The sequence below is a fragment of the Doryrhamphus excisus genome, linkage group LG16 (assembly GCF_037039965.1).
Source record: "Doryrhamphus excisus strain RoL-2023G ecotype Guam linkage group LG16, RoL_Dexc_Guam_v1.1, whole genome shotgun sequence".
Taxonomy (NCBI): Eukaryota; Metazoa; Chordata; class Actinopteri; order Syngnathiformes; family Syngnathidae; genus Doryrhamphus; species Doryrhamphus excisus.
This window is the reverse complement of record NC_136372.1, coordinates 3,492,022-3,516,897: the sequence shown is the minus strand read 5'-3', so window position 1 is coordinate 3,516,897 and position 24,876 is coordinate 3,492,022. Positions and strand designations below refer to the sequence as shown.

The following is a 24,876-nucleotide window of genomic DNA, read 5'->3' as shown; positions in this document are numbered from 1 at the left end:
TACAGTCGTGTTTATAAGAAGTCCCAGTATGCTTTGCTGCACATCAAACAGGCAAAGGAGTGACGGTGACATACGACGGGGGCGCCAACGCAGCATAGTGACCTTTGACCCCCGGCTGGGCCCTCCTTCCCATGGTCAGGATGCCAGCCGAGCGGTCCGTGGACTCGTGGAGGAGCTGCTGCAGGCGACTTTGGAAGGTTGGCTCGTCCTGCGTGCGCTTGCCCAGAGTCAGGATGCCGGCTGAGGCGTCGCCCGACACAACCGTGGCGGTCCCGCCGGAGCGACACAGAAACAGGTGGAGGCGACACGGGCGAGACGGCTGCCTGCAGCACTCGCTGGACACGGTGTGGGCATCGCAGAGCGACGCCTGGGAGTGCAGCAAAAGCAGAAGAAGAACAAGGACCTTCTGTGGGGGGGAAACAAAGGTAAGTACTAACTGAACTATACTTCATTGTTACTTTATGTCACTATATCAGTTACTATGGTAACCATTATGTCATTGTATGCTCATATCACCTCGTACATTATAAAACAAAAAAACAAAAAAAAACCTTAAACTGTATTATAGAAAGCAGGAAGTGAACAAATGTAACAGTTACTGATTGTAAAAGTACCAGATGGAGGGGTAGGATTTAATAAGCTTTGCTTCTTCCTACTCCTTTTGGACATGTGGAACTGTGAACTGATTATGTGATGCATTCAAATGTAATCTGAAAACCAACCGCCAGGGTCGAAAAAAAAACACTGGCATTTATTGGCAGCTTTATCTACCTCTGCATGCGCATTAAAATGTCCGCAGTGGGTGTGGAAGTCATGCATGTTACAACGCAGTATTACGCAGTATTTATGCTGTATCTAGTATTATTCTGTTGCTGCTGTCTTGTTGTAATATACTTATTTTTTTTAATAATAATAACCACATGGTCAACAAGACCTGTGTTTTTTCATGCACTCCAAATCATTATTTAAGTTAAACAAGTATGTAAGAAGTTTCACAAAAACAACCACTTCCACACGGAATGGGAGGAGAACTTCATTATGTCATATCGGATATGCAGTGGCTGCATGTTACACGCAGTATTACATAGTATTACGCAGTATTAATGCTGTATCTAGTATTATTGTGTTGCTGCTGTAATATACTTATTTTTTTTTAATAATAACCATATGGTCAACAAGACCCGAGTTTTTTCATGCACTCCAAATCGAATCTATGTGATGCATTCAATTGTAATCTGATGCATGTTCAAATGAAATAAAACCATTACCATTACTTTATTTGCAGCAAATTAGCAAAAAAAAAATACATACTGTATGCATGTATATCATTTATTAGCAACATACACTTTGACAAGATGTTGTGTAACTATACATAGTACAATACAGTATACTGCATAAATTCTTAACGTGTAAAGAATGGGTTTTATATATACATATACACGTTAGTATCTGTATAGATGCATAAATAGATGCATAAATGCACATACTGTACAGAAAAAATACACACACACACACTTATACGGTATACATGTGTTTATATACATACTGCGTACAAAAATACATAAAAAAAACATTAGCATAAAAATGAAAACGCCATCTTACCTTGTTAGATGAGTGAAATTTGGGGGTGAACCACCTCATCTTCTGCGGTCTGCAAGAGGGACGCATCTGCGCTTTCATCCTCCCAAGGGGAAACGAACGGGGGGCCTTTTATATCCCGTCTCAGCACATGCAATCGGGACGTCATTTGGGGCCCGTTCTAAGCGTGACACAGGAACTGTGTTCTTTTTGCTCATCTCCCTGCCATTCATTCATTTGCGGTCATCTCCACGACGAAAGCTTTTGTTCGCATCCAGGTATGTCTTTGTGGTGGCACGCCAGCGGCTTATTAAGACATAGCGTTGATGGGGGGGCGGGGGGGGGGTTGTGATGGAGACGGGTTCATTAGCTAATGGTGACACAAATAATAAGCCGTGCCCTTTATCCCTTTATCAGCTTGAAAAAGACGCTTGTTGAATAGCAAAGCTAATTAGGCTCTCTTGTTCATTATTGGGATAAAATCCTAAATAGCTAGTGGAAACTAGGAGCTAGGAGCAGCTAGGAGACCCGAGTTCAATTCCACCCTCGGCCATCTCTGTGTGGAGTTTGCATGTTCTCCCCGTGCATGTGTGGGTTTTTTTTTTCCGGGTACTCCGGTTTCCTCCCACATTCCAAAAACATGCTAGGTTAATTAGCGACTCCAAATTGTCCATAGGTATGAATGTGAGTGTGAATGGTTGTTTGTCTATATGTGCCCTGTGATTGGCTGGCCACCAGTCCAGGGTGTACCCCGCCTCTCCGTCCGAAGACAGCTGGGATAGGCTCCAGCTCCCCCCGTAACCCTTGTGAGGATAAGCGGTAAAAAATTAATAAATAAATGTTTATGTTGTGGTATAGATGCACGATGGATGAGTGGTTATCATGTTGGCCACACAGACCTGGGTTCGATTCTCTGAATTTGCATGTTCTCCCCGTGCATGCGTGGATTTTCTACAGGTACTCCGGTTTCCTCCAACATTCCAAAAACCTGCTAGGTTAATTAGCGACTCCAAATTGTCCATAGGTATGAATGTGAGTGTGAATGGTTGTTTGTCTATATGTGCCCTGTGATTGGCTGGCCACCAGTCCAGAGTGTACCCCACCTCTCCAGCTCCCCCCGTGACCCTCGTGAGGATAAGCTTTAAAAAATGAATGAATGAAAGTCTACAAGTGACTATAGGGGTGTTATTTCATGTCTAGAGGGCTCTAATAGTGTTAAAAGCCATATTTAGGAGGTCGTAAACACATTTTAAACGCTCTAACTAGTAAAATATTCCATTTATAAATAAGGAATCCTACATAGAATAGCACGGCGGTCGAGGGGTTAGCGCGCAGGCCTCACAGCTAGGAGACCTGAGTTCAATTTCCCTGCATGCGTGGGTTTTCTTTGACAACTTTTTGACAACTCCAAATTGTCCACAGGTATGAATGTGAGTGTGAATGGTTGTTTGTCTATATGTGCCCTGTGATTGGCTGGCCACCAGTCCAGGGTGTACCCCGCCTCTCGCCTGAAGACAGCCGGGGTAGGCTCCAGCAACCCCTTGTGAGGATAAGCGGTAGAAAATGAATGAATGAATTATTTTTATTTTTTATGTACTGTGTTAATGACTAAATAGACACAGCGGTATTAGATTGAAGTGGGTGGGGGGCTTATTTATTCAAGTGGATGGGGCGCGCTCGGAGTTTAATTACGGCACGGCGTCTACTTGAGCGGAGGCCTCTAATTGAAGCATTTGCTGCATCATTGCCTGAAGAAGAAATAACATATCAACAAACATAAACGGTGCATCGATCATAAGAATAATAAGACGACAAAAACAATGACACCACTTTTAATGGGTCGCTATGACAGAATCCACACTCATTTTGCAGTGACACGCCTCTTTCAAATTATCATCATTATTATTATTATTATTATTATTACCTTTGTGGACGCTGGCGTTGTGGCGCTAACCCGTAAATCCCTCCCGGTGTCCAAAACAATCACACATGTGGAATTAATAATTCAAAAATACTTTGAATATCCATACAACTAACAATAATTAGAATCATTCATGTGTACATCCGTACTTATGGTAATATATATATATATCTATATATCTATATATATATATATCATCCCTTCTTACATTTGAAATGAGATTACATCTAGATTCACGATACTCTGTGGTGACCCTTGACATTTAAAGGGTAGATTTCCAGTTGTGGATGATAGGGGAACATCGCCACCTGGTGGAGAACTCATGAAAAAAGAGTTTATATCATTTTTCATGGTTGGGGAAAAAAAAATAATAATGCAACAAAATAGGGAAATTGGGCTTAGTTCCTGGAGTGAGAGGCTCTCAAGCAAGTCAAAACCCTGAAACTTCTCTAGGGGGCGGGTGTGCCACTCCCGGAAACAATTATGTTTAAAAATGTTGTGAAGAAGAACGCAAGAGAAAAAGCCCAAAAATGTGTAGAAAAAAAATGAATGTGTGTCCGAAGGCATATCGTGATCCCAACGAAAAGCAGTCATGAGGTGCAGCCTGTACCCACAGAGGATAAAAAGTGGAGGTGCTTGGGGAAAAAAAAAAAAAATAGAAGTGTCGCTCCAAGATGGAGAGACAAGGGAGAACTTTGGAGAGAGCTGAAGAAGACAACGAGGAACATGAAACTAAAGCGACGTCCACACAGGCACCGGTATTTGATAAAAAAAAACATGACGCAAGGCAGTGCATTTGGTAGCCATAGCAACAGGTGGCGCTGTAACGCCCAACCGTTGGGTCGCATTCGAGGAAAACACACACACAAAAAAAATCTCTATTCATTTAAATGTGTTTCATTGTGTTAAAAAAAATTAAAAAAAAATTAATTAAAATAAAAAAAAAACTATATTAGGAAAGCAGGAAGTGAACAAATGTAACAGTTACTGATTATAAAAGTACCAGATGGAGGGGTAGGATTTAATAAGCTTTGCTTCTTCCTTTTTGGACATGTGGAACTGTAAACTGATTATGTGATGCATTCAATTGTAATCTGAAAACCAACCGCCAGGGTCGAAAAAAAAAACACTGGCATTTACTGGCAGCTTTATCTACCTCTGCATGCGCATTAAAATGTCCGCAGTGGGTGTGGAAGTCATGCATGTTACAACGCAGTATTACGCAGTATTAATGCTGTATCTAGTATTATTCTGTTGCTGCTGTCTTGTTGTAATATACTTTTTTTTTAAAATAATAATAACCATATGGTCAACAAGACCTGTGTTTTTTCATGCACTCCAAATCATTATTTAAGTTAAACAAGTGTGTAAGAAGTTTCACAAACACAACCACTTCCACACGGAATGGGAGGAGAACTTTACTATGTCATATCGGACATGCGGTGGCTGACACGGCATATTGTTGTATCTCATCGGTGTAACAGTACTGATGTCTAGTGACCACAATACTACATAGTACTACTAATACTACAAAACAGCGGTCATTCATTCATAATTTTTTGAAAAAACTGCATAGTATTTGAAGTCTAAGAGGAAAATAGTGATCATGGTGACAACAAGGCAAGAATTCCTAGAATTCCGCATACATCAAATTTTAGATTCGCTATACGTTTTTATGCTGCACGGCGGACGAGTGGTTAGCACATTTACCTCACAGCTAGGAGACCGGGATTCAATCCCACCCCCGGCCATCTCTGTGTGGAGTTTGCATGTTCTCCCCGTGCATGCGTGGGTTTTCTCCGGGTATTCCGGTTTCCTCCCACATTCCAAAAACATGCTAGGTTAATTAGCGACTCCAAATTGTCCATAGGTATGAATGTGAGTGTGAATGGTTGTTTGTCTATATGTGCCCTGTGATTGGCTGGCCACCAGTCCAGGATGTACCCCGCTTCTCCGCCCGAAGACAGCTGGGATAGGCTCCAGCTCGCCCCCCGTGACCCTCGTGAGGATAAGCTTTAGAAAATGAATGAATGAAACTCTAAAGGTGACTATAGGGGTGTTATTTCATGTCTAGAGGGCTCTAATAGTGTTAAAAGCCATATTTAGGAGGTTGTAAACACATTTTTGACGCTCTAACTAGTAAAATATTCCATTTATAAATAAGGAATCCTACATCACACTGCACGGCGGTCGAGTGGTTAGCGAGCAGGCCCTCGTGAGGATAAGCGGTAGAAAATGAATGAATGAATTTTTACAAAAATTACAATTACAAAATAAAAAATCAATAACAAAATAAATTAAAAAATAATAAAAATTTATCAATTAATTACAAAAGTTTTTGTAATTAATTGATAATTTTTTCATTTTTTTTCATACAGTATTTTATGTTTACAACTTGCCTTTAGTGATAATTAATGATGCCAAAATATGACATGGCCTGCACAGCCTTTTCATGTTTTATGGTAATAAAAAAATATATAAAAGAGAAACAAACGAGACTCATCATTCCATGTGGAAAAAAAACACGCGTGTCTGTGTGGACATGGACTAAAATGCAAATGCATGACGATGGACAATCTGATCTCATCGTCTTTGTCAGCTCTCTCTCCAACGCTAACCTTTCAAACCTGCGTCTCGCTTCTCACGCGCCGACCCTTCCTCGCCGTCACCATCATCGCCATCATCATCATCATCATCTCCTCAGCCTTTTCTTTACCGTCCTCGCTCGCCGCTTCCTCCATACTTTCTCCCTCGTCCGTTCCCTTGGCGTCTCTGTGGATACAGGCTGCGGGTCAGCAGGTTCCCGCGGGATCATTGCTGAACGCTTCCTTCTCCAAGATGGAGTCCATAGGTCTGGTCGCTCTATGGAACTGGGGTAGATCCGGTGGAGGATTATACGCTGGGGGTTTTGGAACACTTTGAAGCAGAGGGAGGGGTGTGAGCGGGGAATGAGGAGGTCCGATCTGGGATTGAGTCTGAGACTGGGGCATCAGTGAAGGGGTCTTGGCCTGAGGGTGATGCTGTTGTGTCTGGAGAGGGTGGAGCTGGTGGTGCTGGTGGTGGTGGAGATGAAGAGGCTGCGGCTGAGGGGAGGAGGCTCCGTTTTTACTGAGGCCACAGGATTGAGCCGCGCAGTGGATCTGACGCAGGGTGTCCAGGGCCTCGCTCTTTGCGTGCTTCAACAGGTCCGCTTGGCCCTGCGATCAGACGGGAGAAAAAAAAATCACACATTCTCCAATTAAAGTCTCCATTCAGTTAAATGTGTTTCATTGTGTTAAAAAAAATTAAAATTAAAATAAATTTAATAAAAAAAACAAAAAAAAAACTAAACTATATTAGGAAAGCAGGAAGTGAACAAATGTAACAGTTACTGATTGTAAAAGTACCAGATTTAAGTACCAGGGTAGGATTTAATAAGCTTTGCTTCTTCCTACTCCTTTTTAGACATGTGGAACTGTAAACTGATTATGTGATGCATTCAATTGTCATCTGAAAACCAACCGCCAGGGTCGAAAAAAAAACACTGACATTTACTGGCAGCTTTATCTACCTCTGCATGCGCATTAAAATGTCCACAGTGGGTGTGGAAGTCATGCATGTTACAACGCGGTATTACGCAGTATTAATGCTGTATCTAGTATTATTCTGTTGCTGCTGTCTTGTTGTAATATACTTATTTTTTTTAATAATAATAACCATGTGGTCAACAAGACCTGTGTTTTTTCATGCACTCCAAATCATTATTTAAGTTAAACAAGTATGTAAGAAGTTTCACAAAAACAACCACTTCCACACGGAATGGGAGGAGAACTTCATTATGTTATATCGGACATGCCGTGGCTCACAATGGCATGTTGTTGTATCTCATCGGTGTAACAGTACTGATGTCTAGTGACCACAATACTACATAGTACTACTAATACTACAAAACAGCGGTCATTCAAAAAAACAAAACAAAAAACTAAACTATATTAGGAAAGCAGGAAGTGAACAAATGTAACAGTTACTGATTGTAAAAGTACCAGATGGAGGGGTAGGATTTAATAAGCTTTGCTTCTTCCTACTCCTTTTTAGACATGTGGAACTGTAAACTGATTATGTGATGCATTCAATTGTCATCTGAAAACCAACCGCCAGGGTCGAAAAAAAAACACTGACATTTACTGGCAGCTTTATCTACCTCTGCATGCGCATTAAAATGTCCACAGTGGGTGTGGAAGTCATGCATGTTACAACGCAGTATTACGCAGTATTAATGCTGTATCTAGTATTATTCTGTTGCTGCTGTCTTGTTGTAATATACTTAATTTTTTTTAATAATAACCATGTGGTCAACAAGACCTGTGTTTTTTCATGCACTCCAAATCATTATTTAAGTTAAACAAGTATGTAAGAAGTTTCACAAAACAACCACTTCCACACGGAATGGGAGGAGAACTTCATTATGTTATATCGGACATGCCGTGGCTGACAATGGCATGTTGTTGTATCTCATCGGTGTAACGGTACTGATGTCTAGTGACCACAATACTACATAGTACTACTAATACTACAAAACAGCGGTCATTCATTCATAATTTTTTTTGGAAAACCCCGACAGCGTTGGAACCACAATGTAGCGGTATTGTATACTTATTGTTTAAAATTCTCAGATTTAGATTTTTTTTAAATTCTCAGCTACCCCTGGGATAGGCTCCAGCACCCCCTGCATCACTTGTGAGGATAAGCGTTAAAAAAAATGAATGAATAAATAATAATTCTCAGCTTTAAATAATGAAATGTATGAAAATGTAATTACAGTCAAAATACGCCAGAGGGCAGTATTACCCCATTAAAGGAAATGACTTTGGCCTCTTTCCAGTTCATCCTCCATGTAGTGATAATGTTTCAATATTTCTGCTGACTGTTTACATAAAGTTAGGTCAGCATTGACCCAGAGATACCCCCGAGTGGATCTTCGCTCCTGTCACATTTCCCACACCCATCAAAGCGTTCCAAACTGCGAGTGTTTTACTTCACCGCCATGCTTCATCAGAGTGAACCACGACAGGCCCGACGTGTTGAAGCTAACACGTCAAATATGTCAGCGTGACCCCAAGCAAGATGAGTAGAAAAAGGTTGCAGGTGGCCTTTCACATGAGTCTCTCCAACACGCGAGCATGAATAAGTCATGTTTTTGAAAAATGAAAAAAAAAAAAAAAAAACACAAATTATGTAAGTCGTGACTCACCGGGCATAAAATAAGACATGCAGGCTGCCAGAGAGCCATCGAGACCCGCTTATTCGGGTGCCTGTGGTCATTCATGATGGGGCGGGGGGGGCAAAATCCTACCACTTTATCCTCATTAAATCCTTAATCCCCCCCACCCCCCCACACACACTCCTTGTTTGCACAAATAAGACCTTCTCAGTAATGGAAGCTGGTCATTTGTCTTAAAGATGCTGCAGAAGAACCGTTAATGGGCATTGTTCTTAAAAATAGACGCAATTATTCTTAATTGCTTCGCTCTACTCCTTTTAGACTTTAGACTTGGTGCTGCCGCACAGCTCGGCATTTGATGTGTACACCCTGGACTGGTGGCCAGCCAATCACAGGGCACATATAGACAAACAACCATTCACACTCACATTCATACCTATGGACAATTTGGAGTCGCTAATTAACCTAGCATGTTTTTGGAATGTGGGAGGAAACCGGAGTACCCGGAGAAAACCCACGCATGCACGGGGAGAACTTGCAAACTCCACACAGAGATGGGGTGGAATTGAACCCTGGTCTCCTAGCTGTGAGGTCCAACCACTAGACCGCCGTGCCGCCCCCCTCGCTATATATTTAATTGAATATTGCGCCCTCACTATGTTTTAAAAAAAAAAACCTTAAAAAAAAATTAAACTGTATTATGGAAAGCAGGAAGTGAACAAATGTAACAGTTATTCATTCATTTTCTACCGCTTTTTCCTCACGAGGGTCGCGGGGTATGCTGGAGCCTATCCCAGCTGTCTTCGGGCCCTGGACTGGTGGGCAGCCAATCACAGGGCACATATAGACAAACAACCATTCACACTCACATTCATACCTATGGACAATTTGGAGTCGCTAATTAACCTAGCATGTTTTTGGAATGTGGGAGGAAACCGGAGTACCCGGAAAAAAAACTCACGCATGCACGGGGGGAACATGCAAACTCCACACAGAGATAGCCGACTGTGGAATTGAACTCGGGTCTCCTAGCTGTGAAGCCTGTGTGCCAACCACTCGACCACCGTGCAGCCCCTAAAAGATTTTATTTCCTTTTATTTACAAATTTGGGTAATAAGAGTTTAAAAGTCAATATAGGGGTGTTATTTCATGTCTAGAGGGCTCTAAAAATGATTAAATATTCATTCATTTTTTACCGCTTATCCTAACAAGGGTCGCCGGGGGGTGCTGGAGCCTATCCCAGCTGTCTTCGGGCCGAGAAGCGGGGTACACCCTGGACTGGTGGCCAGCCAATCACAGGGCACATATAGACAAACAACCATTCACACTCACATTCATACCTATGGACAATTTGGAGTCGCTAATTAACCTAGCATGTTTTTGGAATGTGGGAGAAAAACGGAATACCCGGAAAAAAAACCCACGCATGCACGGGGAGAACATGCTGTAAAACATTTGAAGCATTAATGAAATGCTTCTTTAATAGTGCAGCATTTCTTCACCTTATCCTTTGGGGAATCATAACACTATTTATTTTTCAATGTCAATTGAATGTAAAAATAAACTCCAAAGATACTGTGTATATTTTTTTTGAAAAAAAAGAAGCATCCATCTCTGTGGCATCCGGCCAAGGAGCTCCTCCACTCAAGACTAAATGATTTCAGGGTGATGTGCTGGAGATAAAAATATCCTGGCTGCTCTGTCGTCTTCACTTAGCCGAGCGCCCCCTCTGTGCAGCCGAGTGCCTGAACAGCATGTGGTGCTTTATCTCTTCATATATCAAGGGGCGGCATTCATAAAAGCAGTGGGGGCAACCTCTTGGTCACAGCCCCCGGGGGTGAGGGGACGGGGGGTGTTAGACAGAGGCGAGGACACCACGCAAGAAGCATGGATAAGTAATAACTAATACAACAGTTTATAAGCTTGTCATGGTGAGTTCAAAGACCAGGATTGTTTTGAGTCTCACCTTGAGCACCGTGATGTTCCACGCGTAGCTCTCCATGGCCTTCTGAAGCTTACGACCTTTCAGACCCTCTTTTGCTCCGATGCGATGGAGGTCCTCGTGGAAGTCCAGACCTGGATATAAATACAGAGTAGGTAAAAAAAACTCCTTAAAAACTAAAATAAACAGAGAGTGATTTTGTCATATAAAGGATCTTTGAATAGTGTTTTAACAGTGGAGACTAAAAAAAAAAGAGTGCTTCTTTCGTAGAGGATCTTTGGCCAATGCTTTTGTAGTCGGTCCTTGAAAACAAGAGAGCTCTCTTACTGTATAGAGGATCTTTGATTCACATTTTTGCTGTAGGTACTTTGTGGGAGTGGGTAGAAAACTTTATTTAAATTTTTATTAAAAAAATTTTTTTTAATTTATTTTAAAATTATTATTGATTTATTTTTTATTAAAAAATATTTTTACATTTATTTAAAAATTATTATTGATTTATTTTTTTATTTAAAAAAAAAATGTAAATAACGGCATCAAATTATATTCAGATAAAAAATTCCTGCAGTTATTGCATGTTTATGTTGTTTTGGTGAGCAACGACCCTTCTCACTCGTCCTTGAACGCATCACAGTTATGTGTGTGTGTGCCAACTTTCTCCCACGCTGCAGAGATTTACTTATTCAGTATTTTTCATGTTATTTCACCTCATATTTGTCCCCAAATGCTTATATTGTGTAGTAATACATAAAGGTAACGTTTGATGATGTTACCGAGTGCTAATGTGCATATTTGTTCTCAAGTTAATTCATACTGGAAAAAAAAACTACAACCGCAATAATTAACATATTGCTGTTTTATTTCTGTTCTTGTATTAGATTTCATTAGATTGTGTGGTTGGCACATGGAGGACGGCGTCCAATTCCATGCCGGAATATGATGACAGAGATTTTCCTGGCCAACAATGACCTTACAAAAGGCAGACAGAAACCGGGACATCTTTATCCCTCGGATTTCCGTGTTAATGGAATCGCTATCAAGTGGCTTCCAATCAGAGCGAGAAGGACGGAGCAGTGCGGAGGGGGTCTTGCCGCAGGGAAACGTAGAAGGGGGGGGTGTCAACTAATAAGTTAGGAAGGCAGCAGCTATTAGACTTAAAGCTCACACAATGAACACGGATTGGATTAATCTCCGAGAGGAATCACCCAATCCGACTTAATATAAATGTATCTTCACCCTCAAGGGGACGAATATTTTGAAGCACACCGGAGACGAGATTCTGGCAAAATTTACACAATTCAATTTACAGTAAATGTATGATACAAATCAATGCGGATGACACACCGAGCCACAAATCAACCGCAACTGTGACCTTGGGGCAACTCTCTGCAGGCGTGTTTAAAGTGGGAGATGCATGGCCGTTATCACAGCCGAGTGTGTAATTGGTCTTTTTAAGCCATAAACATCATCTCATGTTGTGCAGCATCTGAGGTTTATGTCACAAAGATGCTTTTTTCCCCTTCATTAAATCGGGCCTTTGAGCTAAGCTCGGCTGTGGGAGGGAGGTAAGACAGGCTTAAGCTTGCAGGGAGATAACAGCCTCAATAGCGAGCGTAACGGCGATATGTTGCTAAATTGTTGTGGATTTGTAGTAAAATATATTACCTATGCTAAGAATATTAGTTTTCATAACAAAGGTTGCTTGGTTTAGCATGTATGTTCGCATAAAAGCTTTCATTTGTAATACAAATGTTGTTTGATTAGGGGCTGCACGGTGGACAAGTGGTTGGTCTGTGTGGAATTTTGCATGTTCATGTGTGTTTTTTTTCCCCGGGTACTCCGGTTTCCTCCCACATTCCAAAAACATGCTAGGTTAATTAGCGACTCCAAATTGTCCATAGGTATGAATGTGAGTGTGAATGGTTGTTTGTCTATATGTGCCCTGTGATTGGCTGGACTAGCGACCAGTCCAGGGTGTACCCCGCCTCTCGCCTGAAGACAGCTGGGATAGGCTCCAGCACCCCCTGCGACCCTCATGAGGATAAGCGATAGAAAATGAATGAATGAATGAATATTACTAGAGCCCTCTAGACATGAAATAACACCCCTATATTGACTTTTAAACTCTTATTACCCAAATATGTAAATAAAAGGAAATAAAATATTTTAGGGGCTGCACGGTGTATGAGTGGTTGGCACACAGGCTTCACAGCTAGGAGACCCGAGTTCAATTCCACTCTCGGCCATGTAATGGTGACTCCATTACACCTTGCAATGTAACTTAATAGACACCTACTGACCCCTGTCTTCGGGCGAGAGGCGGGGTACACCCTGGACTGGTGGCCAGCCAATCACAGGGCACATATAGACAAACAACCATTCACACTCACATTCATACCTATGGACAATTTGGAGTCGCTAATTAACTTAGCATGTTTTTGGAATGTGGGACGAAACCGGAGTACCCGGAGAAAACCCACGCATGCACGGGTAGAACATGCAAACTCCACACAGAGATGGCCAAGGGTGGAATTGAACTCGGGTCTCCGAACTGTGAGGCCTGCGTGCTAACCACTCGCCTGAGAAGAAGCACATAAAAGCAAAAAAAAAATCATTAAAAATACCACTTCCACATGGATTGAGAGGAGAATTTATTTTTTTTTACACCCTGGACTGGTGGCCAGCCAATCACAGGGCATATATAGACAAACAACCATTCACACTCACATTCATACCTATGGACAATTTGGAGTCGCTAATTAACCTAGCATGTTTTTGGAATGTGGGAGGAAACCGGAGTACCCGGAGAAAACCCACGCATGCACGGGGAGAACATGCAAACTCCACACAGAGATGGCCGAGGGTGAAATTGAACTTGTGTCTCCTACTATAAGGCCTGAGCACCAACCACTCATCCGCCGTGCAGCCCTACTATTCATTATATATATATGTATAAATGGGGAAAAAATCATGAATTGTGGAATTGAACCCTGGTCTCCTAGCTGTGAGGTCTGCGCGCTAACCACTCGACTGCCATGCAGCCCTGAAAGAAGTTTAGGATGGCTAATAACGCTTGGTAGAACTGCCCTTTGTGACATCACAGAGGGGTGTACTTCCTTATATGGTCGTGTCTGTAAGCCAGATAAGCACCCTTCCCTCCCCCAAGCTCTTCTTCCGTGTGCATCCACAAGCACCGACATGCACACAAACCGGAGGTAGCATCTGGAGGAGCCCCCAGTGTGCACCCCAGCTGTCCATGTCCCATCCTGTTAAATGTGTGAGTGATGGCGAGGCTTCAATCGTGCCTTTGAGCTTGGGGGGGACGGAAGGGGGGTGGAGGGGGTAGTCGGGTAAATCATCCAACACCTCTCCATTCTCATCAACACGTCCTCACTGGCCAAATTAAACGCAGCGGCAGAGACTGCGAGTGACCGCGACACGCACACAAGACGAGACAAAGCGTCCTCATGTAAGCGCGGCTATGAAAGGATCATTCATCTTCATGCTAATTATTATTTTTAATAATGCATGTCCAACAGAATGAATACGCTCCTTGTTTAACCCTTGATTGTTATCTGCTGCAGTGAAAGAAGGCTGTGTTAAAGCATGTCATGCTGGGGGAAGACGGACTTATTCCATTTTACCCCCCCCCCCAACCGGCTACCGCCCACTGTTTGGGTGGCTTTGGGCGGATGCGGCAACGGGCACCTCATCGGTTGCATTCGCTCAGCATATAATTAATTCTCCTTATTCAGACGCTAATACAACATTGTAGGTTTGTGTAAATAGATTCAGGCATGTATTTTTAATCGGGGAGGGGGGGCAGGTGCGCTAGGGCGGCTGTGAGTAGGCGCTAAGTAAAGTGCATTTATGTGTGACATGCAGCTGAGGCCCCCCGAGGGTCTGACACTCCGCCTTCTCTGTGCATCAGCGCGACCAGATTACCTAACAATGTGTACGTTGTGTGAGAACACAGGAGAGGGATTTGAACACATTTTTGGACAATTATACGTTAATTAATCAAGTATGTAGATTTTATTGGTGCTATTTAATTAATGGTAATTTTTCCAAGAGGGGGGATGTGGAATTAATGACATGATAACTTGGGTCAGTCTGGGGAACCTCACTCCAATTCATTCCTTCTATTAATGTTGTTTACAAAACGTTTCCGTGTTTGTATTAAATGTCGTAGGAACCACTTCCTGTGTGTCCCCTTTTATTTATTATATTGTGATATGAATTTTATGGTAAAAATGTCACATAAATTATGTTTTTCCATAATACCTTCTTTATTCCGGGAACAAAGTTATTACCATTTTTTTTTGTACATGCCAACATGTAGCAAGGAGGCTCAGAGCTAATAGTTAGCTTAAATAAAATGTTAACACTTTGTGACATTAATTTTTACTGGTAAAAATGCCACATAAATTATGTTTTTCCATAATACCTTCTTTATTCCTGGAACAAAGTTATTACCATTTTTTTGTACATGCCAACGTGTAGCAAGGAGGCTCAGAGCTAATGACTGAAGTGACAGCTAAAGTGAAATGTTAACACTCAACACAGTCAAGAAACATTCATTAAAAAGCTAGAAAGTCAAAGGAGATGTGGAATTACCGATGTGCTAACTTAGCCAGCCTGGGGAACCTCACTCCATCTAATTTTTTTCGATTCATTTTGTTTCCAAAACTTTTCTGTGCAAAAGGATTAAGGATTAGCATTCAATTTTGTAGGAACCACTTCCTGTGTATCCCCTTTTATTTATTATATTGTATTGATATATTACCATTTTTTTGTACATGCCAACGTGTAGCAAGGAGGCTCAGAGCTAATGGTTGAAGTGACAGCTAAAGTGAAATGTTAACACTCAACACAGTCAAGAAACATTCATTAAAAAGCTAGAAAGTCAAAGGAGATGTGGAATTACCGATGTGCTAACTTAGCCAGCCTGGGGAACCTCACTCCATTTCATTTTTTTCGATTCATGTTGTTTACAAAACTTTTCTGTGCCAAAGGATTAAGGATTAGCATTCAATTTCGTAGGAACCACTTCCTGTGTATCCCCTTTTATTTATTATATTGTATTGATATATTACCATTTTTTTGTACATGCCAGTGGTGTAGCAAGGAGGCTCAGAGCTAATGGTTGAAGTGACACCTTAAGCGAAATGTTAGCACTTCAGCTTGTCAATGCAGTCAAGAAACATTCATTAAAAAGCTAGAAAGTCAAAAGAGATGTGGAATTACCGACATGCTAACTTGGCCAGCCTGGGGAACCTCACTCCATTTCATTTTTTTCGATTCATGTTGTTTACAAAATGTTTCTGTGCCAAAGGATTAAGGATTAGCATTAGATTTCGTAGTAACCACTTGCTGTTTTACTTCCTCCACAGCCCGTTTAGGCAGCAATTATTTTGGCCCTAATTACTTGTTTTTTAAAATATTTTTATTCATTATTTTGCTTATTTTCAGTGGAAGAAATGCCACAGATTCTGTACTGTTCATCTCTCTTTTCTTCATTAAATGCTGTTGGAACCACTCCAGAACATTCTTTAAATTCCTGTTTAGATTTCCTCCGCAGCCCGTTTAGGCAGTAACCTATCTTGGCCCTAATTACTGGCGTCCTCTGCTAGCCACTGCATTAAAAAGTAGCGCTTAAGCAACATAAACCAGATCGTAAGGACGTCCTCAAGACAAAGGCTGAGTGCCTTGTTAATGATAAAAAGGCCATCTTTGCCAAGAAGAGAAGCAGTTTGCCCACTTTGCCGCCATGCTCTAAAGCTGTGCTTAAACTACTCCACTCTGTGCCTCCTTTTGAAGATGGTAGCGGCGCCACACCACGGGACCTTCCGCCCCTGGGGGGAACAGCTCTGTGATTGAAGCCCCAGTGTTCAGCCCACCTGGAAGCGTAATTGCACAGCTCCGACGTCTTGGCTAGTCGGGGGTGGGATTGAAGCATTTTGTGTGTGACACCGGGAGAGTGCAGCTCCACAGGAGGCTTAAATTGGTTTATCGGACGGAGGATTTTGGGTCGGAATTAGATGGAGAGACAGCTTTTTTTTTTGTACATTCAGTAAGTGATGTAATTATATCAATGCTGTCAATCAGCAACGCAGGAAAAATAACAAATGAATGAATTCAATTAAATTTGGGTAATCTTTCCATAGTAATTTTCCAGGGTGGAAATTTCCTACAAAGAGTTATTATTAGAAGTATCAGCAGTCATCGTCAGTATTAGTAGTAGTACCCCCAGTTTTTCCATTATTGGATATTATAATCATTCCCTTTGTCATTGTTTATACTTGTCAGATTCTGCAAAAGCAGCAAAAAAGATTTTGGTGATGGTTGAAATAATGGTAAGCCTCGATTTTCTCGGGTGGAAATTTCCTACAAAGGGTTATTATTAGAAGTATCAGCAGTCATAGTTAGTCTTTTTTCATTATTGGTTATTATTATCATTCCCTTTGTCACTGTTTACTTGTCAGATTCTGCAAAAGCTGCAAAAAGGATTTTGGTGATGGTTGAAATAATGGTAAGTCTCGATTTTCTCAGGTGGAAATTTCCTACAAAAGGTTATTATTAGAAGCATCAGCAGTCATAGTCAGTATTAGTATTAGTAGTACCCCCGGTATATCATTATTGGGTATTATTATCATTCACTTTGTCATTGTTTACTTGTCAGATTCTGCAAAAGCTGCAAAAAAGATTTTGGTGATGGTTGAAATAATGGTAAGCCTCGATTTTCCAGGTTGGAAATTTCCTACAAAGGGTTATTATTAGAAGTATCAACAGTGATAGTTAGTCTTTTTTCATTATTGGTTATTATTATCATTCCCTTTGTCATTGTTTATTTGTCAGATTCTGCAAAAAGGATTTTGGTGATGGTTGAAATAACGGTAAGCCTCGATTTTCTCGGGTGGAAATTTCCTACAAAGGGTTATTATTAGAAGTATCAACAGTGATAGTTAGTCTTTTTTCATTATTGGTTATTATTATCATTCCATTTGTCATTGTTTATTTGTCAGATTCTGCAAAAAGGATTTTGGTGATGGTTGAAATAACGGTAAGCCTCGATTTTCCCGGGTGGAAATTTCCTACAAAGGGTTATCATTAGAAGTATCAGCAGTGATAGTTAGTATTTTTCATTATTTAATTATTTCATATTATCATTCCCTTTGTCATTGTTTATTTGTCAGATTCTGCAAAAAGGATTTTGGTGATGGTTGAAATAATGGTAAGCCTCGATTTTCCAGGGTGGAAATTTCCTACAAAAGGTTATTATTAGAAGCATCAGCAGTCATAGTCAGTATTAGTATTAGTAGTACCCCCGGTATATCATTATTGGGTATTATTATCATTCACTTTGTCATTGTTTACTTGCCAGATTCTGCAAAAGCTGCAAAAAGGATTTTGGTGATGGATGAAATACTGGTAAGCTTCGATTTTCCCGGGTGGAAATTTCTTACAAAGGGTTATTATTAGACGTATCAGCAGTCATAGTTGGTATTTTTTCATTCTTGGTTATTATTATCATTCCCTTTGTCATTGTTTACTTGTCAGATTCTGCCAAAATTGCAAAAAGGATTTTGGTGATGGTTGAAATAATGGTAAGTCTCGATTTTCCAGGGTGGAAATTTCCTACAAAGGGTTATTATTAGACGTATCAGCAGTCATAGTTGGTATTTTTTCATTATTAGTAATTATTATCATTCCCTTTGTCATTGTTTACTTGCAAGATTCTGCAAAAGCTGCAAAAAGGATTTTGGTGATGGTTGAAATACTGGTAAGCTTCGATTTTCCCGGGTGGAAATTTCTTACAAAGGGTTATTATTAGAAGTATCAGCAGTCATAGTTAGTCTTTTTTCATTATTGGTTATTATTATCATTCCCTTTGTCACTGTTTACTTGCCAGATTCTGCAAAAGCTGCAAAAAGGATTTTGGTGATGGTTGAAATAATGGTAAGCCTCGATTTTTCAGGGTGGAAATTTCCTACAAAATGGTTATTATTAGAAGTATCAGCAGTCATAGTTGAAATAATGGTAAGCCTCGAAGAACATATGCTCCCGCTCCAACTAAGAAGGTGCTGATCCACTTAACCATTGTTTGCTTTGGTGTAGCTTTGCACTCTACTGAGTGCCCTTGCAGTTATAATGCTATAATCACATTTCCCAAGCTATATAAGATAGATAGAAATAAGATATGATGGACTAATGGTTCATATCGACCCTGCTTCTTGTGTCTTTTTCGAGTTCTCCATTCGTCCTCCATATGTCGTACTCGTGTCAGCCGTCAGGATGAGCTAAAAAAAAAAAAAAAAAAAAAAAAAAAACACTCTCCTGATGCTCATCTTTGCCATCCCCCCTACCCCCCTCCTTCAAGCCCACATCTCTCCATCAGCACTATTCATTTCTCAGCTCTCCACATACGTAGGTCCATGCTCTCTCTTTTCTCTCTGTGCCGCAGCCCTTTGTGATGTGTGTGTGATGTATGTGTGTGTATGTGTGTGTGTGTGCATTGTCTTCACATGCCCACTGACACGACCGACACTCAATGCTGACTCACACAACGTGCTGTTGACAACCGCGCCGTTGTCAAGGGGGTGGGAGTAGACATAGGTTGTATGGACAAAAGTACGGCGACATTACACCTACAGGAAGTGATAGCGGAGGAACATACGGATAAAGGAGCTTGCTTTGTGCGCTGGGATCAGAAACAGATTTCCAACATGTCTGATAAGATTCAGGAGCTTCTTGATTGCCTTCTAATTAGTGCTGGAATTCATAATAACATTCATTCATTTTCTACCGCTTTTCCTCACGAGGGTCGCGGGGGGTGCTGGAGCCTATCCCAGCTGTCTTCAGGCGAGAGGCGGGGTACACCCTGGACTGGTGGCCAGCCAATCACAGGGCACATATAGACAAACCACTCGACACCGTGCAGCCCCTAAAAGGTTTTATTTTCTTTTATTTACAAATTTGGGTAATACGAGTTTAAAAGTCAACATAGGGGTGTTATTTCATGTCTAGAGGGCTCTAATAATGCTTAAATATTCATTCATTTTCTACCACTTATCCACACGTGTGTCGAGGCTCCAGCACCCCCTGCGACCCTCATGAGGATAAGTGATAGAAAATGAATGAATGAATATTACTAGAGCTCTCTAGACATGAAATAACACCCCTATAGTCACCTTTACACCTTGCAATGTAACTTAATAGACACCTACTGACCCCTGTCTTTGGGCGAGAGGCGGGGTACACCCTGGACTGGTCGCCAGCCAATCACAGGGCACATATAGACAAACAACCATTCACACTCACATTCATTCATATGGACAATTTGGAGTCGCTAATTAACCTAGCATGTTTTTGGAATGTGGGAGGAAATCCACTGAGTACCCGGAGAAAACCCACGCATGCACGGGGAGAACATGCAAACTCCACACAGAGATGGCCAAGCGTGGGAATTGAACCCTGGTCTCCTAGCTGTGAGGTCTGCACGCTAACCACTCGACCACCGTGCCACCTTCATAATAACATTTTCCAGTATAAATATTCAGACAGATATTGTTACTGTGACGAAAATAAACCAAAACCGAGGTACTACATATAAACCATGACTATGGTGTACCATGACAACGCTAATTAAACCAATTAAAATGTGTCCCAATACTTTTGTACACATAATACACACTGGTCATTATCTTTCTTTTAGCATGAACACACCAAAAATGGACTCTTTTATTGCGTCCTATTATGTCATTGTCATTTTATATTTCCGTCTTTAACCAATTGAAAGCACTCGAGCGCTGAGTGTACTTGTCCCTGGGACTTGAACACAGCATCTCGTCATTGTGCTGCTGTCTGCTTCACGGCTTCAAATGTCATTAGAAAAGAAGAAGCCGGAAGCTGCTTGAATAATCTGAAGACATCTTGTGTAGTGTTTTTCATCCGTGTGGTTAAATAAATACATAAAAAATACATACTTGTACTACTCCTTTTAAGGCGATGTCACGTACCTGCACGCTGTGCTTGAACCAGCTTGGAGTAGACCACATCAGCGGACTCGATCAGTGTTCTGCTGGTTTGGATCATCTAGATAACACAGAGGATGCAACATTAAATGTTGACTCTTTAAAAGGGGACAACCTACCAAAACAATAGCTTTTACTTAGCGTGTACTTCAATAATTCATTCATTCATTTTCTACCACTTATCTTCACGAGGGTCGTCGTGGGGGGGTGCTGGAGCCTATCCCAGCGAGGTCTTATATTTGGGGTCTTAAAAAACAACTAGTGTGTCAGAGCTTTTCTTCCCATCACTCACAAACATTATATTCATTCATTCATTTTTCTACCGCTTATCCTCACAAGGGTCGTGGGGGGGGGGTAGTGGAGCCTATCCCAGCTGTCTTCGGGCGAAAGGCAGGACTTACACCCTGGACTGGTGGCCAACCAATCACAGGGCACATATAGACAAACAACCATTCACACTCACATTCATACCTATGGACAATTTGGAGTCGCTAATTAACCTAGCATGCATGTTGTTTGAATGATTTTACTTTATTTTAGTTTTATTGTGTGCGAGACTCATTGTTGTACTTTGTATGGAAAATGTTGAAATAGAATTATTCCTGTTATCCTAACAAGGGTCATGGGTATGCTGGAGCCAAACTCCACACAGAGATGGCCGAGGGTGGAATCGAACTTGGGTCTCCTAGCTGTGAGGCCTGCGCGCTAACCACTCGTCCGCCGTAGGATTCCTTATTTATAAATGGAATATTTTACTAGTTAGAGCGTCGAAAAAGTGTTTACGACCTCCTAAATATGGCTTTTAACACTATTAGAGCCCTCTAGGCATGAAATAACACCCCTATAGTCACCTTTAGACTTATTCATTCATTTATTTTGTACCGCTTATCCTCACGATGGTCATGGGGGGGAGCTGGAGCCTATCCCAGCTGTCTTCGGGTGAGAGGCGGGGTACACCCTGGACTGGTGGCCAGCCAATCACAGGGCACATATAGACAAACAACCATTCACACTCACATTCATACCTATGGACAATTTGGAGTCGCTAATTAACCTAGCATGTTTTTGGAATGTGGGAGGAAACCGGAGTCTCCAGTGAAAACCCACGCATGCACGGACATTGAACTCAGGTCTCCTAGCTGTGAGGTCTGCGTGCTAACCACTCGTCCGCCGTGCAGTGCGATGTAGGATTCCTTATTTATGAATGGAATATTTTACTAGTTAGAGCGTCGAAAATGTGTTTACAACCTCAGAAATATGGCTTTTAACACTATTAGAGACCTCTAGACATGAAATAACACCCCTATAGTGACATTTAGACTTTCATTCATTCATTTTCTACCGCTCGAGCATGTTTTTGGAATGTGGGAGTACCCGGAGAAAACCCACGCATGCACGGGGAGAACATGCAAACTCCACACAGAGATAGCCGAGGGTGGGATTGAACTCGGGTCTCCAAAATGTGAGGCCTGAGTGCTAATCCGCCATGCAGCCTGAGAAGAAGCTCATAAAAGCAAAAAAAAAAAAATTTAAAAATACCACTTCCACATGGAATGAGAGGAATTTTTTTTTTTTTTTTTTTACACCCTGGACTGGTGGCCATCCAGTCTCCTAGCTGTGAGGTCTGCGCGCTAACCACTAGACCACCGTGCAGCCTTACTTAAAACTACAGAAACTACATCGTTATCAGGTACAAGAGTCCTCACTAGGATCGCCTATTCATTCAGTAAAAAAAAACAAACATTTGGACCAATCTCCTGACTGTGTGGCCAACATGCTAACCACTACCCCACCATGCAGACCCCAGGTAAAACCTCATATGTGTAATACAATAAACATAACATACAGTATGTATTTTTCGATGGTGGCAGGAAGTTGAAGTGCCCTTAGAAAACCCGTACAAGTACATCCAGGACTGTGACGCACCAGTGCTGCTAGTTGTACTCTCAGGGATCCTTCCCTGACATGCCCTCACAAAACAACTGTGTGGACTGGAGCGTGAGAGATGCTCTGACAGCGCCAAGCCGTAATAAAAAAAAAAAAAGAAAAAGAAAAAGTGAGAGCCGGGCACTGCGTCGATGTCAGCGGACCCCACCGTGGGCGTTAGCGGCTGGAGTGCAATCGACCTGAGCCAGCATGCGGACGCAACAACAACCTGGTGAAAGCTCACTCGCAATTGAGGTGTGGTGCACTACTTGGCTGCAACCACCAGAGGCGCTGTTAAGACATATTTGGTAATAAAAAATAACTATTAATAATTGAAATATAATTTAAAAAAATATATTTTTCAGGCATTAGAGCTTTCAATTACAATGAATGCCCTTTAAGAAGTTATTTTTATTATCACTGTTGTTGTTATTATTAGTCCCTCAAGGGACCATTTTGATATTTTAATTTTTAAATTTTAATTAGATTCTAATTTTTGCGTGGCATTTCTGTTTTAGAGGTGACAAAGCATATTATCAGTAGCAGTATTAGTGTCCAAATTTAAACTTTTCATAAATTGCACTTTTTTCCACTTTTGCATTTTTTTTTTTGCTTTATTGTAATTTTTTTTTCAAATTTAACTAAATTAAAAAAGTAAGTAAAAGGTATTTATATAGCACCTTTCATGGACAGGAGGTCACAAAGTGATTCAAAATTAAAATTAAAATTAAAATTAAAATTAAAATTAAAATTAAAATTAAAATTAAAATTAAAATTAAAATTAAAATTAAAATTAAAATTAAAATTAAAATTAAAATTAAAATTAAAATTATTTAACATTATTTAAAATAAAAATAAAAATAAAAATAAAAATAAAAATAAAAATAAAAATAAAAATAAAAATAAAAATAAAAATAAAAATAAAAATTAAAACTAAAATTTAATGCAATAATTAAAAATCATTACTAATTAATTAATACTAGTATTGCTTATGAGTAATTTATTTTGAATAATAAATACATACAAACACATACATTAAAAAGAAGCTTTCACATTGAACACATTTGTATTAATGGTCAGCATGGGGCAGTGACCAACCAGGTCCAGCAGAGGGCGCTGAACCAAGATAGCTGTACTGCAAACCAGTGTACTTGCCCTCAAATAAAGCTTAAATATAGCTCACCATGTCGTAGGCATTGAGAACCTTGCGAAGGAGCTCCGGCACAAGCCCTTGAGCCTCCATGGTGGGGTAGGTTTCACTCAGATCCACCGTCACTTGCAGAGAGCGCTCGCTGTTCATCAGCCATGTTGACACGGTCAGGATGCACTGCTTCATGTTGGCTGCAGGCGTCAGACCGCAGAGCTCCTTGAAGGACACCATAGCATTCTGGAGTGGGGGCAGAAGAAACAATGTATACTGAACGTCCTTGTGGTTAGGATGCAAATTGTCTTTATTACAAGGGCAAAGAAATGGGCGGTGTCAAGAACAGCTCTCATCATGACCTTGACGGAGACCATTTAATGACAGGACACAAACAGGACGAGAGGAGCGGCGCTTGTTTGTCTAATGGCGACAGCAAAATGATCAGTTTGCCTTCAAGTCACGGCGCCTGCTCGCCGGCTTGGAGCCTTTCGCTGGTCGTCATTCCCTCTTTAGACTTCCATGTTCTCACGTTATCTCGTATTATTGTTATTATTATTTTCATTACTCACTCAAATATTCAAATCTCATCTGTTTGTTCGCCTTGACAGCTTGCAAAATGTCATTTTTTTTTAATAGGATTGTTATTATAATGGCGTCTTAGGAAGGATCATTTGTATTCATCTTTCAGCGGGCCTGCGTGAAGGCTTCGCATCGGCCTTCTTGCATAATTGATAATGGATGGACCACACTAAAGCAAAAATGTTCATCCCGTTTGTACAGCACGTATGGTTGCACACCATTTGGACAAAAGTATTGGGACAACAGGACCTAAAGGATGAAATAATTAACTACATGTTTGGTGTTTATCGTTGGTTTCTGTGCTAAAGAAGAACGGTCACCTTTAATTATTTGGTTGGTATCAACTTTATTTACATTGTTCTATTAACAATGTAAGAACTCAAGAGGTTCCGCTAATTTTTTGGCTTCATTTCGACAATTTACAGTCTGTGTTTATGCCATCGGCCATCTTGGTTTAAATGACAAACAACAACATTCATACCTATGGACAATTTGGAGTCGCTAATTAACCTAGCATGTTTTTGGAATGTGGGAGGAAACCGGAATACCCGG

At 41.0% G+C, this 24,876-nt stretch overlaps 2 protein-coding genes across 2 annotated transcripts in view; both read right to left on the bottom strand.

Annotated features, from left to right (window-relative positions):
* On the bottom strand, nt 1–2,387 carry hcrt (hypocretin (orexin) neuropeptide precursor). The gene is made up of 2 exons (XM_058049738.2): nt 1,603–2,387; nt 1–406 (listed from the first exon to the last, which is right to left on the bottom strand). The coding sequence occupies exons 1-2, from the start codon at nt 1,678–1,680 to the stop codon at nt 44–46; spliced, it is 441 nt and encodes a 146-aa protein (XP_057905721.2). The 5' UTR covers nt 1,681–2,387; the 3' UTR covers nt 1–43.
* A 2,157-nt stretch (nt 2,388–4,544) lies between these two features.
* LOC144901892 (inactive phospholipase C-like protein 2) overlaps nt 4,545–24,876 on the bottom strand; it is a 70,470-nt gene continuing 50,138 nt past the window's right edge. Inside the window, exons 3-6 of the mRNA XM_078797371.1 lie at nt 23,785–23,988; nt 20,661–20,736; nt 10,666–10,775; nt 4,545–6,696 (exon numbers count right to left, since the gene is read on the bottom strand). Of these exons, the coding sequence (XP_078653497.1) occupies nt 6,292–6,696; nt 10,666–10,775; nt 20,661–20,736; nt 23,785–23,988 (795 nt within the window). The 3' untranslated portion in view covers nt 4,545–6,291. The remainder of the gene's footprint in view (nt 6,697–10,665; nt 10,776–20,660; nt 20,737–23,784; nt 23,989–24,876) is intronic.